We start from the raw sequence: 17,500 nt of genomic DNA, 5'->3' as shown, positions 1-17,500 counted from the left end.
TTTCTGTAACACCAGGATTACTTTCTAAAAGTGGTGCACCCATTCTATCTATTATAAAACCTTTATAATATTGACACGCACATATAACATACTGCTCTTCCACTTCTTTTGTTGTACCAAGATTTATACGCTTTCCCTTAAAGTTTGCAGTAAATGCTTTCAACGGTACGGCTGAATGCTGCGCTTTTAGTTTATGTGCCATTAGCACATCTTGTGTTGCTTTCTTATCACTTAGGCAACGCATAACGTCATCAATTTCTTTTCTGTGAACATTTGATATGTCATTGTTTAAATATATTACTATAGCAAACGGATTCGATTGAATTTCATCCTCTAACTTTTCAAGTAAATTAATTGTTGAATTTCCATCTGTAGAACTTTCATGAGGTTTAAACAATTGAGGTCCAACTAATCTTTTAATAACTGACTTTAATTTTGCATTTTGTTCTTCGAGTTCTTTTATATAATTATTCTGCTCTATATCTATATTTGAATGGTTTATTGGAGAAATGTTTGCTAAATTTTTAGACATCTCTGTTCCATTTTTTGCTGCTGCTCCAAAGCTTGCAAACAAGTATTCAGGATCAAACGATGAATCTTCTCCCATTTTAAAATTGCCTCCTAAAAATTGTTAATAAATATTTTAATTAACTAAAATTTGTAATAAACTTAATCAAAACTGCACTATTATACAAAAAATATAAATAATAGAATTAAATTATTAATATCAATATTTGCGTATATAAACATCATACATTCTAGATAAACAAAAAAAAATTAAAAAAATACACACATACATACATATATCCCAATTATACACATTATTTAAAGAGTGGGCTTCAGAACCTTAAATGTGTTCATTATACAGGGCTTGAATTAGTGCAAAAAAAAACTAATTACAAAGATTTTTTAAATTTTTTTTAGAACATTAGTTTGTAATTTCTATTTTTTTAACATAATATTTTATATATTCATATAATAATTTTGTTTGGTGGGGTTTAAAATAACTTAAGTTACTGTTATAGTTTGCAGCTTAAGTTATAACTTAAAGCAGTTATAATGCAATGTACAGGTTAAGTTGCGTTTATAATGTAATGTGCAAGAAAGATATATTTAATGCTTTTACTTTTTACTTTTATTAATTGTTATTACTTAACATGGTAATTGTTATTACTCAACATGATAATTGTTATTACTCAACATGATAATTGTTATTACTCAACATGATAATTGTTATTACTCAACATGATAATTAAAAAAGTTAAAGTAAATACGCAAATAGCACAATATTTTAATCACTTTAAACAGTTATAAAAAATTAATATTTAAATCATATTAATAATATTAATGAATTTATATTACATATTAATACATAATTTAATCAGTTATAAAAATACCCAACAATAAAACATGTTTAAAACTTATTAAATTGTTATTGTAAAAACCTATATAAAATTTAATTTGTTTGTTCTTAAGGTTTCATTAATTCTCTACATAATAAAGAACAAATAAGAGCCATATTGTATAGTTATAAAAGGTTATCACTTGACAAAGTTAACAAATCTTGAGCAATCCTTGATAAAAAAAACTTCTTTAAATTTAGTTCTAAAATAAAGCAGCGTTAACACTATAAAATATAACTTGTAGAAGTGTATAAGTATTTAGCTCCTTGATTACAAAAGTCTTTCGAAGACTTTTGAAGGAAAACATTTTTTTTATACATTAAATGAGTTTTGTTTTGGACTTAATGTTTTAGTTACTATTTATAAAAACAATGACTTAAGCACTTTGCATTTCTTATTTTTCAATGATGCATGTTGATAACTTATTTAATTGAAAAGTTCATTTGTTTAGCTTTCTATTGATATATAGTTTGTTATGCTTTTAAAGAGATTTACTATTCGAATTTTAATATTTGCAACAAAAAGACTTCTGTTAAAACGGCTGGTAGCAAATAAGTTAACTTTTTAAAAGTTTAATTAACAGCATGTATTTGCTTAACTTTTCATAATGTATAAATATTCTCAAAATTTTTATTTAATCATGCGAGAAAATACTTGCCAAATACAACGTATTTTGGGAAATATTAAATATAATATATTTTTTAATGTGCGCTGCTACACATTAACAATTTTAATCGCCAGCTGTCTTGAATTATTAATAAAAAAATGTTAATTATTCTTTTAATTATTAAAAAGCTGTCTGTAAATTTGTTAGGTTAAATTCTATAAATATTTTTTAACTAAAAATTGAAGAATTCAGCAAATATCTCTAATAAATGATGTCATTTACCAAAAATTATTTATCAACTAAAAATTCAAGAACTTGTAAAATGTCATTTGGATAGGAGAACGAAATCGTCATAGTGATAAACTGGTTAAATAAACTAGAAAAAAAGTTCATTGTTTACATAAAAAGATAAAGGCTTCAGAATATATAACAAGGTGATCAATGTCTTTTTTATATAATTATTATATTTTATACCATAAAAATCTTAATTTTATTTGGTTCTTGCGCTCTATAAAAAAACATTCTTTTATTTAGCTTATTATAAAATCTAAATGAAAGTCATACAATTGATGATAAACATTTAATTTAAAAAACAAAAACAAATAATATTAAAAAAAAAATTTGATAAAAAAAATTTCTACAATATATACTACAACATATACTAAAACTCCTTGGACTTAAGCGCGCTTGAATAAATTATAAAGTCTGTAGATTGCAGCGTATATTTTAAAGACTTAAAGGGACTGGCTAACATGGAGATAGCGAGCTTTGAGTAAAACAACAAAGTTAGTTTTTACTTAGAATATGTTTATTATATTGTTTTATTAAAAAAAAATTCAGCTCAAACATTTTTTTTAAAATCATTTTCTTAATATGAAAACAACTTGTCTCTACACTTTGGGATCCCTGTAACCTGCAAATTATAACTTATGCTATTTTAATTTCTGCAAAACAAGAAAATTATAAGATAATATGAAAGATATGATAAAAAAATAACAATCACAAATTTATTTAGAAAAGATGGAACTTTATAATAACCCCTTTACCGCAAAGCAGCGCCAGAAATAGGAGAGGGAGGGGGTGTAAAATTTAAATATATATATATATATATATATATATATGTATATATATATATATATATATATATATACATACATATATATATATACATACATAAATATATCTGAACATTGGTTGATACATTTCTAATGAGTATATCTGATGCGACACACACTTCAACAGATAAAAAAAAAACACGTTTATTTAAGGGTTTGGGTCAGGGTTAGGGTTTAGCCTTAATTTTCAAGTTAGAACAACCTGACCCTTATTTTAAACCTATTTGGACCAGCTTATAACCCTAAATCTGACCCTAACCATGACCTTTAATACCCTAAACCTTGTCCTCATCTATTATTTTTTATTTGTGGAAGGGTGAGTTGTTTCAGATGTAATTGTGACAAGCGCAAAAAAAGTAAACAAACAATTTTATTTTATGCCGCTTAACTGAAGGATTACCAAATAATTTATTTACAGCAAACAAGAATTTGTTTATTTCATTATTCTTTGATTGTTTTTTTATTACTGGTTCATACTTAGACATGTGACATAGGTGAAGAAAAACCCTGATATTAGGTATGCAGAAATCCACGTTTTATGGAACCAATATTTGTGTTAAAATTCTGCGCCACGCATTTTGAAGTTTGCTTTTGGACAGTGATATCGAAACGTGTTTTGTATTCTAATTTTTTAGAATTTCATATTAACTTTTTTGAAAAATGCCAAATGTCTGTTGATATTTTTTTAAAACTACCAAGATTATACTTTTTTAATATGTGTTTTTTAATAAGAATTACGAACTTTATAAATGGATTTATTGATTGTGAAAATATTGTTCTATTTCATGCATTCAGTAAACACTGAAGATATGATCATTTTTTTTTTTCTATACTTTTCATTTTCTTAAGTTTACACATTTTCTATGCACCTGGAAAATTTTATTGAAAAATTTGCATGCCCACTATATCTATTTTTGTCCCCACTTTTGGTGCCTAATTCGCCTTTTCTGAAATTACTTATGGGAGATAAATAAGTGCAGAGGTTATGATTTCTTTTTTAAAAACAAATATCTATTTTTTTATACACGTATACATGTTTTTTTTATTTTATAAGCATAACGCCTATAAACATAAAGAGGCTCAGATTTTGTAAAAAAAAAAGCATAGGTAAACATATTTTAATATCACAAGGCTTAATTTACTCTAAGTCTTACTCTGTCTTACTAAGTCTTAGACTTAATTTATATATTTAAGTATTTTTATGCTGCATATCTAATGATGCATATCTAATAAGAAAAATGCTTAAGCTTAAGCATATTTATGAGCCTCTTGAAACCTTATGCTAATAATTTATTAGCTTAAGTATACTTCTATACCTAAGCTTATCTCTAAAGTTTCGTATACTTATTAAAAAAAGTATACTATAGATTCTTATAAAAAAGTTAACTCCAAACTATGCAAAATGTTTTAAAGGTGTTTTTTATTGTTAAATATTTTATTTGTGTGCATTTTTTTAATTACTTTTTTTAGATATTTATTCTTTTCAAATGACTCAATAATTTTTTTTAGGGCTAACATGTTGTAAATAATATTTATTGAATGTGCAAATATTTTTTCATGTATATATTTGTTTAAAATGTTAATATGTAAATATTATTTTATATCTTTATTTAAACTTTTTGTAACATAGTAATATTAATTACATTTTAATATTGACGTAAAAATAACATAACAATCATCAAAACATTTGTAAGGATGTCAGTGATTAGAGAATATGTGATAGAGAAGGATGTGATTAGAGAACATTTGTAAGGATGTCAGTGATTAGAGAATATGTGATAGAGAAGGATTTAATTAGAGAACATTTGTAAGGATGTCAGTGATTAGAAAATATGTGATAGAGAAGGATGTGATTAGAGAACATTTGTAAGGATGTTAGTGATTAGAGAACATATAAATTAAATTGTTAGGCTATAAAAATTAAAAAAATTTTTTTTTTAGCCTTTGCTATAGCAATATAACTGTTTAAATGAATTAGTTTTTTGACTATAATGATATCTTTTGAATGTTTATATTTTAAATAGATTAATTTATTACTATTTATACAAAAAATGTTACACTAAGTATGTATAAATTTTTATTCATGCCTATTTTTTCTTTAGATTATTTTAGTATTTAAGAAAAATAAGCAAATTATAACATAGAAAGGAAATGGCTTAAATTCGCAAAAAATATGTGCTCCAAGTTTTTTTTTGTAAGTGAAAACAAACCAGTACTCATTACTTGAATTAATGTTTTTCCAATATATTTATTGGTAAGCTTTAAAAAAGCAACAAGTGGCATTTTATTTATCATACTTATATAGATTCATAAATTACATTTTATACTTATTAGTTTTTAAGTTAACTTCCATTTTTTAATGTGTTATTTTTTTTTTTTTTTTTGTATTTATTTTAGGTGCTCCCAGAAGTCCTTACGGTCTTATCACAGAGCACCGCGGGAGAGCATTTAACGGGAAGTTCACGCCTCCTTCCGTACCAATGTCGCTTGTTGGGCAAGAGCTGGCGTCGAACCTAGGACCTCTGGGTTCTGAGCCAGAACTCTAACCACTGCGCCACGGCTGCTATTTAGTGTTATTTAGTGTGATCTTTTTAAAACTAAAATTTCTAAAATTTTTTTAAGTTTAAAGTTTTTTTTAAAAATAAAAATGCAAATAAAATATTTAAAAACAAAAATAATTCACAAAATTTAAAATTTTATGTAGTTTACTTTGTTTTATATTTCTAAGTATGTAGGTTTATTTTGTTTTATAATTCTGAGTAACAAGCATGAGTGTATGAACGAACATATACTTTTTTTATTTACCCACAATGGAGCATTAATTAGCATAAGTGAATGAGTATTTCGACCTCAACACTTGCTCAAATCAAGTTCAAAGTGCAGTGTTTAATGGCAAAAAATAGTTAAAAGATTTAAAAAGAAAAAATGGAAAATGTGTTGCATTCAGAGGCGATTTCACAGGGGTGTGTGTGTGTGGGGGTGATCCACCCCCCCCCCCCAAAAAAAAAGAAGGTGATTTTCAATTTATAGTTGGTTTTTTTACGAATTTAGTCAGCTAGTTGGGTATTAAACACAATTCAGTTGGGTAAATTTTAGTTTTGAAGACTTTTTTTTTTTAAAAAAAAAAGCCAATTGGTACTTTTTATGGATTCACCCCCCCCCCCCTCATTTTAATTGTAGAATCGCCTCTGGTTGCATTTTGCAATAAACCTTTCACACTGTTGTTGACTACAACACTTTCATCACAACCTACCTCTAGTTGTACTATTAACAATGCTTCATGTTCCAGAGCATTTTCTATAGATACTATTTTTACATCTGCGATAAGTAATGAACCAAATAGTGGTATTGAAAATTGTAAAACAAGGCATAGGTCAACAGGAAAGCTGAGTCTTACAAAATGAATTTTTGGATTTTTTTTAGGTCCGAAGGGGTCACCTGTGTTTTCCTCATATAAAAAAGAAAAGTCTGGTGCATCTTGTAATGTAGTAAAATGTGTGTATTAAAATCTATTATAAATATATTAAAATTTATCATAGAATTATTGCATTTTTAATCTTTTGTTTAAATCTTATTTTATTATGTTTTTTAGGTCCGAGGAGAAGACACACCCCTTTCCTCAAGTTGATGTGTGTGCAACCAGAATATGTTGTAAAGTTGTAAAATATAATTGTTTTTTTAATGCTGGATTTGCTTAATAAAAACCAAATTATTTATGAAATTGAATTGTTTTATTAATAGGGTGCGTTAAACCGTCACTGCAACACCCAACCTAGTGCATAAAAAAACTCTGCATATTAAGCAGTAGAAACACATTATAAGAACTTTTTGCATATAAAAATTATCAATTTCTTCTTTAAAAATGCTCTTTTATTTATAATATTCCCATTTATTAGCAGGGGCAGTAATAGTTTAGTGCTCCCTCTGGACCCCTAAATATAGCAGGTGGTTAAAGACCAATTTAAGTTTGTAAGTTATTCTTACACCTATCTTTTGATATCAAGTTATAAGGATTTTGATAAAAATTGACAAAGTTATACTTATTTTAGTAAAATTTTGACCACAGCTTCTTCAACAAATCAATATATCAAAAAATCAGTACCTAAAGCACCATAACTTTTTGTGGAAGCTCTTTCCAATGATATATAACATTCTAATATTCAATTAATTTAAAAATGTCATGTCACATACCTACTGATATGAAACTCTCAATTTATTATTATTTATAAATATTTATTGTTTCATTATTACTTATTATTATTTATTTTTTTTAAAATGTATTTCTATACATACCACTATATTTTGAGAATAAAAAAATAAAAGTGTTTTAGGCCTTCTAATTCTAACATTACTTTACATATTACATATTAGCCATGTTGAGTTTATAAATGAGAATATTATACTGTTATAAAGCAAAACATAACAAAGCATGATTTTTTACATTATATAAAAAATCATGCTTTTTTTGTTTTTTTGTCAAAATTTTATAATTTATTATATATATAACAAATTATAAAAATTATAAAATTTTGATAAATAACTTAAATATATATATAGTATATATAGTATATATATATATATATATATATATATATATATATATATATATATATATATATATATATATATATATATATAGTATATATAGTATATATATTATATATATAGTATATATATATATATAGTATATATATAGTATATCATCGTTGGCCAGGTAATATCTCACATGTGTAAAAAGCAAAATTTTACAGGAGACTGAAAAAACTATATATTTCAATGAAATGAGGTTATAAAAGTAAGACAAAAAAACAAATAACTAACAAATTATAATATAATTAACTAACAAATTATAATATAATTTGTTAGTTATTTGTTTTTTACTCTTACTTTTAAAACCTCATTTCATTGAAATATATAGTTTTTTCAGTCTCCTGTAAAATTTTGCTTTTTACACATGTGAGATATTACCTGGCCAACGACGATATATAGTATATATATAGTATATATATATAGTATATATATATAGTATATATATATAGTATATATATATAGTATATATATATAGTATATATATAGTATATATATATAGTATATATATAGTATATATATATAGTATATATATATCAAGCCTTCCTGGGAAGCAAGCCCGGTCGTATGCCTAGTTCGTCCACGTTTAAAGTAATATTTCCGCATCAATTCAGTTTGCATCTTTTAACTTAAAAAGCGTTTCAATAATTCACGGCAAAAAGCTTATCTACTAAGAAAAAAAAAAAACAATCCTAAAAAAAGAAAACAAAATTGTAACGAAATATTAAGTTTAATTGAATAAACTAGAAAATTTAATAATTAAAAAAAGTAAATAAAAAAAATCTTTTTTAATAAAATTTTTATACAACTTTTGTATTATTTTTTTTAGAGTCGTTGTTGAAAAAACATTATCTTATATAACGATTTAACAACATTGAAAGTTTTGATATGCAATTTATTCATGATTTTTATGTACACTAGAACTTTTGGAGTGTCGTCAATAACAATAGTTTTTCAGAAAATAAACTATCAGATTTAAATCCTACAAAAGTGCAGACTATTTCAATGGGGGTAATGCAAACGACCAAATATTTTATATTTAAATACTCAGGGCCTATTCAAAGAAAAAAAGTTTGGGCAGTACCCCCCTCCCCACGTCCCGGAGAAATCCAGCAGAAAATCGGTGTTTTTTTGCAAAATTTGAAATTTATGCCCAAATACAGTCGAGGCTGTAGAAAATGGTCTAGAATAGCTCCTGATATTAATATTAATGACTTTTTTTTGACATGAAAACCTTGTTAAAAAAATAAACAAAATTTTTTATAAATTAATAGCAACAATTAATCAAAATTTATCAATTGTTTATGTTTCTAGCGCAAATTATAAAGTATTTCCTTAATATACTGACTGAAAAAAGTCAAAAAAAAATTGTGTAACAAAAAATATTTTTATTTTTGTTATATTCTTAATGATCTCAAAAGTAATAATATGAGTTGTAAATACTAGGGTTAGGACTATTTAGTTAGAAACAGAACGTAAGTAGTTAGGGTAAGAAAATTTCGCTATTTGTTTTGTTTAGGGTTAGGACTATTGTAACTGTAATGAAAACAATAACAGTAACAATAATTATTGTTATTGTATTAACTTAATATAGAAACAATAACAATACTTGTGATTTACACCTATTGTAATTCTGTAATACAATAACAATAAATATTGTATTGTAATTCATCTTTATAAAACGATAACAATATCTCAAAAAAAAAAGTATTGTAATGACCCACTACAATAACAATAAATATTGTATTGTACATCGTCTTTGTAATACGATAACAATATATTGTTATTGTAATAAAAGACATTAACATTTTTGTTTAGGAAGAATTATTATGCTTAACTGTTTGCGTTACTAAAGTTAATTTTCATATATTTTTTAAGTTCCTTTGCAGCATGAAAATCAAGAGGAAAAAATAAAAGGGCTGAATAAAATAACTTATGAATGTTATTTTTCATAATAGTAAGGCTATCATCAGACAGGCAATATTTTGCGGCCATTTAGAGCTTAGAAATACATAACAAGATAGGTGATGCGAAATCTAAATATGCAAAAAATAAAATTTGCAAATCCGTAAATAAAAAATAGCAAAAATAATAGTAAGTTCGTCAGAGATGAATATAAATACGTTAAAATATGTTAGCTTTTCTACTTAAATGTAAATACACTACAATAGTTATTGTAATTGTTTTCATCAAAACAATACAATAGTTATTGTAATTTTATTTCATTAAAACAATACAATACAATTGTTCTCGAATTTTATTGTATTGTTAGAAAAAAAACAATACAATACTTATTGTAATTGTTTTTCATCACAGCAATACAATACCAAAATAAAATTTTTTTATTGTTTCTGTAATATTACAATACAATATTATTGTATTGTAATGCGTAATTGTATTTAATTTTTACAATTACAATTACAATAGTCCTAACCCTAGTAAATACTATGATACAACAGCATTCAACAATACTATCAAAGATTCTGAAATATATTTTCATGTAAATATATCATAATTAATGTACTACATTGATGACCATAAATGTCTTATTTCTCTCATGAAAAGCAAACCAATTATTATTGCCATAACTGAAACACGTCTGCAAAAAAACAAGATACCAATAACTGATATATCCTTAAATAGCTATCTACTTGAGCAAACCGATTCATACTCTAATAGAGGAGGAACTCTTTATATATAAAATTAGGTATAGACTACAAGTTGAGAACTGATCTCCAAATAAACAAACCAAAAGAATTATTGTCAACCTTTATTGAAATAATTCTGTTATCTGAAAAAAATATAATTGTTGGATGCATCAATTGTCAAAAATATAATTGTATGTGCATCACTGAATTCAATGACATATACTTACAAACTCTACTAGACTAATTAATAGAAAATAAAAATATTGTTCTTTTAGGCAACTTTAATATCATTCTCTTAAATTATTATCTATCTAAGGAGGTATCAGCCTTTCTTAACTCTGTGTTATAACTCTCTATTCACTTATCACTATACCAACAAGAATCACTATACAACCTAAAACACTGATTGATAATATTTTTGTAAACTTCTACCCTCCAAATCTTAAATCAGGCAATCTAACAGTATCTCTTGCTGGTCATCTTATCCAATTTATTGCCTTGCCATGTAAAACCAATAAATCTATTCAAAACAAAACATATCGCCGCTCTTTTAAAAAATTTAATCAAAGTGCATTTCTTGATAATCTCACAACAATAGATTGGAAACCTGTAACCAAAGAAGCCAAAAAAACATCAATAATTCTCACTTAAAACTTTTAGAACTCATTAACAAGGCACTTGATCATCATGCACCTTTTGTACTGGCTACCATTAAAGAAAAAAAAACCTCATCCAAACCATGGATAACTGCTGGTATTATTAAATCCATAAATATAAAGAATAAACTTCAAAAAAAGTACATCAAATGTAAACAGGAGCTCTTAAAACCGGAACTTTTCAACCAATTCAAACATTACAGAAACAAAATAGGCAACCTAACTCATGTCTCAAAAAAAACATATTACTCTAAATACTATTTAAATATTCTATTTAAACCACATTCTGTACAAATTCAAAAAAATTAAATTTAAGAATCAGTGGATGAAAGTTAAATCTTGTTAGTCAAATAAAGTATTCAGGAACAATGTTAGATAAAAATCTTCCCTTCACACACCAACTGAAGCAGACTGTGCCTAAACTCATCTGTGCAAATGGAATGTTGACAAAGATCAGGTATTTTGTTAGCTACAAGATACTCATAAATATATGGTATGCTATATTTAACTCGCATATGCTTTATTGTTGTCAGATATGGGAGCAAAATCATTCAAAGTATACAAGGATCATAGAAAACCTTCAAAACAAATCACTTAAAATAGTTCTTTTCCAATCTAATAGATTTGACTCTAAAGTCCTCTACAACCTCTAAAAAAATTATGAAGCTAAAAGATCTAATATTCTTATTAAATTGCACATTTGTATGAGACAGTTTGCATAATAAGTTACCAATAAGGTTTGATAGTTATTATACACAGCTGTTTCAAGGTGGACATACAGCTTCTTGTTATTTTTTCAAATTATTATTTTAAGGGGTGTTACTAAAACTTTTATAACTTTTGAAATATTACATATAATTTTGTTCAGAATATTAACACCAATAAAATGTTTAATTTTTCAACATTTAATAATGTCAAAACTTGCTTTGATTTTTAAATAAATAGGCAGAAATAAAAAACTTAGCTGATTTTGAAAAATTTAATGTTACTTTTCAGCAAAAATAATCAAAAATATATATTTCTGTTGTTTAATTTTTTTTTTTTTTTTCTTTTTTTTTTTTTGTAATTCACCTCCCCAAGGCCAAGAAGACCACTACAGATGAGGAGGCTACTTGTGGTTATAACCCTCTTCTAACTCAATAATTCCGAATCACAAACCTTGACGAACAAGGCCGCTGCGCGGAGAAACAAGTTGAGCGCGGTACTACCAGGTATGTGGTGGGAATCGAACTCGGAACCTCTTGCTTGTGAAGCGAGCGCTCTACCACTACACCACTACCGCTTAATAATAATATGTAATATGATCATTCTTAAAACATTTTCAAAGCAAAAAAACTTTACTTAAATCTAATGTGAACCAATACAAGGATTATTAAAGTCAGACCACAGAATATTACATACAACATTTAAAAAAAAAATAAGGTGGGGAAGGAGGGTTAGGTGGAAACTAAATACATTATCAAAATTAAAGATATATTTAACAAATTTTGAAAGTTCACAAAGAGAATTTCACAAAACTGATAAGGTTTATTACATACAAAATAAAACTAGAGTTTGATTTGGTAACGCATCTAAAGTTACATGAATTAACTTACACCATTGCTTAAAAATGAAAACAAAAATTCATGCAAAAAACAAATTTAGTGCTAAACATGTCAAGTTTGAAAATATATTTGATAACATAGCCGAGGGTACAGAAAATAATATTTTGATTTTCATATGCATAAAAGGTTGAAGTTTTAATAACTTAAGCTACTTACAATAAATTTTGTGTTTTACATTTATAAATCATAAAACTAAATATATAAATGCCTTAAATAGTAACTTTTTGTAAAAAAATCAACAGAGTAACTTAAGAATATGATAGAACAGACATTAATTGATATGTGTTCCGAATTTCAAGTATCAAGCATTAGCTTTATTTTTATTTATCAAATATCTTAAGCATTAGCTTTATTTTTATTTATCAAATATCTTAGGTGGCCTAAGACAGGTTTTCCATAAAAATTGCAAAAAACAAAAAAGTGATCCAAAGTCAATAACAATAATTTAATAATAATTTTTATTTCGTTTAATTTAAATTTAACAAGGAAACAAATTTGTTTAAATTTAACAAGGAAAGGTTTATCTTTTATAATTTTTTTATTTAAAATAAAAATGTAATGTCAAATTTTACATTGCGTGAAACAACTGTGTATAAATTTGTTAATAAAAGTCATTGCCATAACCTTAGATCAGCATCATGTAACAATCTTGTAATACCTTTAAAGGAAACACTTAAGTATGGCGTTAATTCCATTAAATATCAATCCATTAAATCATGGAATTATCTTTCCTCTGAAATCAAGACAATGTATCAAAAAAAAAGGAAGTAGAGCTCTCTTCATCAACAAAGTCAAGGAATTTATCCAAGATAAAAATAATCAGTAAAGCTTCTGCTGTGTTATTTATCTCAATAATTGTTTTTCATGTTGTTTTAACCTTATCCTCTATACCTAAAAAATTCAAGTTGTTTTTGCCTCTTTTCTTAAATAACATACTCTTGCTGATGTTCTTATTACTATATTGTTATTGTTCTAATTAAGAGTCTGTAAAAAAAAAGAAAAGAAAAAAAAAAAAAATTTATTATTTAAAATTTTTTTTTTTTCTTTACTTTTTTTTTAAGTGCCTTTTTTTAAATTATTTTTTGTTTTTATTACTATTATTATTATTATTATTATTATTATTATTAATATTATATTACCTGATATTATTATTCATGTACTAGTAATATGTTATTTATTTTGTCGAATTTGTAATGAATATTCATCATCATGTTTTGTCAGTTAAACAACTGTTTGTGAATGATTTTAACTTTGTATTTACTTTATAAAGTGAAATAAATGATTGATTGATTATATATACATATATATAATCAATCAATCATTTCCATAAATAGTGATTTATGGAACCAATTTTTATGCTACAATTCTGTGCCATGCTTTTTTGTCTTTTTTTTAGGTAGCGTCAGGCAAGCATCTTTTGTTGGTGTTTCTTTAGAGAAACACATATGCGCATAGATATTTTTTGAAAAGAAGAAAAGTTAATCTTGATTTTTTATGACTTTAATATTTAGTTACTGAACTTTTTTATGAATTATTTTGTTCTTAAAAGTTTGGTTGATGTTCTCACATGAACTTGTTGTCGAAGGAATGTGGTGGCCACTATTTTTGTTATTCAGCATCGTTTACACATGCATGTGCCAAATTTCAACGAAAAATAATTGGGAGCAGACAGCTTAAGAGGTGTTTTAGTAAATACATTAGTTGTTTGAAGTAGTGTTAGCCAAACATTTTTTTAGTGTTTCTTTTCAGAAACATATTAAAAATAAATTATATTTGGAAAAAAGAAAGGTTAAGCTAGATTTTTATAGTACTTTTATGTATGGTTAATAAACTTTGATATAGTTTCTTTGGCAGATAACTTTGCATAAAAATTTTGTTGATGTTCTCACATTAATTTGTTGTCGAAGGAATGTAGTGGCCGCTTTTTTTGTTATTCAGGCAATTTTATACATGCTTTTTCTTTGCACATGCCAAATTTCAGAGAAAAATAATTGGGAGCAGATAGTTTACAAAATGTAGAACTTTTGGTACCTAATTTCATTTTTTTTGAAGAAAACAAATCATTAACGGCGAAATACGGGGGCGGAAGAGGGGGGGGGGGTAAAATGTAAACAAAAAATTATTACTACATATTATTTTAATTTTTAATATAAGATTATAAAATAAGTAATAAAATGTTCAAGGTGATGTCGAAGAAGGTGTATACTTCAGAAAGTAAGTTAATTTATTTTTCATAATAATAATAATAACTATTCTTAAAACAACAATGATAAGAAATGTAAAAGTCTTAATCTTTGTTTACATTGTTAAACAATGTAAATTAAGATTAAGGTTTTTACATACTAATCTTGACTTACTTTTACTTGAAATAATAATCTTTTTTAATATGTACCATGTTAATTACATGGTTCATATTAAAAAAGATTAGTATTTCAGACTAAAACTGTCACTTTAGATTTTTTTTGTTAACTAATGGTATTAAATAACAATTTTGTTAAGAAACCATATATAAAAAATATATAAAAAATATAAAAAATATATAATTGATATTTAAAATATATTATAAAATTATGCATTTTAAAATTGTACATATTAAACATAAAATTGAATTGACTCTATGGCTTATTCTTATCAAAAAAACTACTTTTTCAAATATAATTTAATTCTTACAATATTATAACAATATTATATTTTATTATCTTTAAAAGAAGTTTATCAGCTTTTATCATTTTCCTATTGGATACCAATATCTTTTGCTTATTGTTTACATCATTATACAAGTGATTTGATTACTGTTACTTTTATGGACAACATACTGTTGACGATTTCCAGGTGTTTTATTTTTATTATAACGCTTTTTTGTTATCTTTAGTCCAATCTACACAGAATATGTCTGGTAAGTTATTCTAGTATAAATTTTAGTAATAATTAAAGAAATACAAATATGTACATGTATTTATTACTTATTTATTTATGTATTACTTGTATGTTATTTATGTATGTTATTTATGTATTACTTGTATATTATTTATTTATGTATTACTTGTATGGCTTTCCCGTCAGTTTCAATATTGATTTTTGTATTATAACTCTTTTAACCTTAGTTCCTTCTTCATGCACTGCAAGTAGCAAGTTAAAAAACTATTGGTTTCTAATATGTCTATGTATTTCTCGTCATTTGCAATATTGATTTTTATTTTATAATTTTTTAACTTTAGCTTCAACCTCATGTGCTAGACCTGGTAAGTTTAACATCTATTACTTTTCAATACGTACACATTTCTCATTAATTTAACTCATTTCTCATTAATTTCAATATTGATTTTTTATTACAACTTTTTTTAGTTCTTCCTACATGTACTACACCTGGTAAGTCAAAAAACATTTATCTTTCCATTTGTGTATGCACTTCTCATCAATTGCAATTCTTGCTTTTTTTATTATAACTTTTTTGTATTTAGTTACATCTTCAGCTGTCATGACAGGTAAGTTTAAAAAGGAATACTTTTTACTCTATGCATGCATTATTAATCAGTTGCAAATTTTAATTTTTAATACAACTACTTTACCTTTAGTTTCATCTGCACCACCTTCTGATGGTAAATTTACAAATCTGGGATGTTTCTGAATGATTATTGCATTCCTCTTATTCCTATTAATATAAACTATTTAATACTTTTTTATTTTGTTATCTCAATATGTGATAAAAGGAGAATCAATAGCAGTATTTAAATTGAAAAAAATGGACAAAAAACAAAAAAGAAAACTAGAGCGTGAGCTGTCTGTATTAACTCTTAGTGAAATGATGCATAAATATAAAAACTTATCTGCAAAGCAATTAGAAGATTTAGATGATGTTATGTCAGAAAGAATTGTTGGCAGAAAACTCGACCACGAGTGGTATCATGCTGACTATTCTAAATCTGTCATTTATGAAGGTAGAGTTGAAAAGGTAAACAAGAGACAACAAGACAGAATTTATACTATTTCCTACTGGAAACAAGATGAAACTGATATTGAAGCTGTAGAATATCAGATGAAAAAAATTCAGCTAGCTGCTGATGTTGTATCAGGTGAATTAATATTTTTTTAATTTGAATATAACATAATAACAACAACAACTATCTATTTTCCAATCTATTCCATCAATCTATATCAATCAATTTATTTTTATTAATCATTTTTACAATAATTTAAATAATAATTATAGTAATATTAATTATAAAAAAAACAAAAATACAACAACTTATAGAAATCATAACAAAGATAAATTAAATATAAATGATAATTTAAAAAACATAAAAGTAATTAAAAAATAATTTTTATATATTAAAATAAATATTATAACATAATAAATAGTATAATAGTTATAATACTAATAGTTAGGATTGTGTCATACAGAAGTCTGATCAAAGGTGTGACACAAATAATGTTTACAAATGTGTACCGCAAGTTTTGTGGCTTGCAAATAGGTACAGCAAGTTTTGTGGCTTGCAAGTAGGTACCGCAAGTTTTGTGGCTTGCAAATAGGTACCGCAAGTTTTGTGGCTTGCAAATGTACAGCAAGTTTTGTGGCTTGCAACTAAGTGCAACAAGTTTGTGGCATGTAAATAAGTACAGCAAGTTTTGTGGCTTGCAAATGTGTACCGCAAGTTTTGTGGCTTGCAAAAAAAAATTGATAGACGGCTCTGGCTTACCTTCACGTGGTGTCTATTGTTAATAATGATTCATTTTGAACTTAAATTAAAATCATTTACTAAAAGCCAAGACATAAATTAATTACGATGTTTCAAAACATTTTTTTGTTTGTTTGTTTTTTTAAGTTGGTGGGTTAAACATGTTCATTTAAATGAGAAAATGTATACTCGTGCTACTTGTAA

The 17,500-nt window shown here is 25.4% G+C and overlaps 1 protein-coding gene across 1 annotated transcript in view; it reads right to left on the bottom strand.

The window, feature by feature from the left end:
• The window catches only part of LOC100208184 (zinc finger CCHC domain-containing protein 8), a 34,430-nt gene that overhangs the window by 14,625 nt on the left and 2,305 nt on the right, over positions 1-17,500 (bottom strand). Inside the window, exon 2 of the mRNA XM_065806172.1 lies at positions 1-621. This exon is cut by the window's left edge and continues 507 nt beyond it. Within this exon, the coding sequence (XP_065662244.1) occupies positions 1-607 (607 nt within the window). The 5' untranslated portion in view covers positions 608-621. The remainder of the gene's footprint in view (positions 622-17,500) is intronic.

Source organism: Hydra vulgaris, chromosome 09 (assembly GCF_038396675.1).
Source record: "Hydra vulgaris chromosome 09, alternate assembly HydraT2T_AEP".
In the NCBI taxonomy this organism is placed as follows: domain Eukaryota; kingdom Metazoa; phylum Cnidaria; class Hydrozoa; order Anthoathecata; family Hydridae; genus Hydra; species Hydra vulgaris.
The sequence above is the reverse complement of the archived record's forward strand: the minus strand, read 5'-3'. Positions and strand labels throughout refer to the sequence as shown.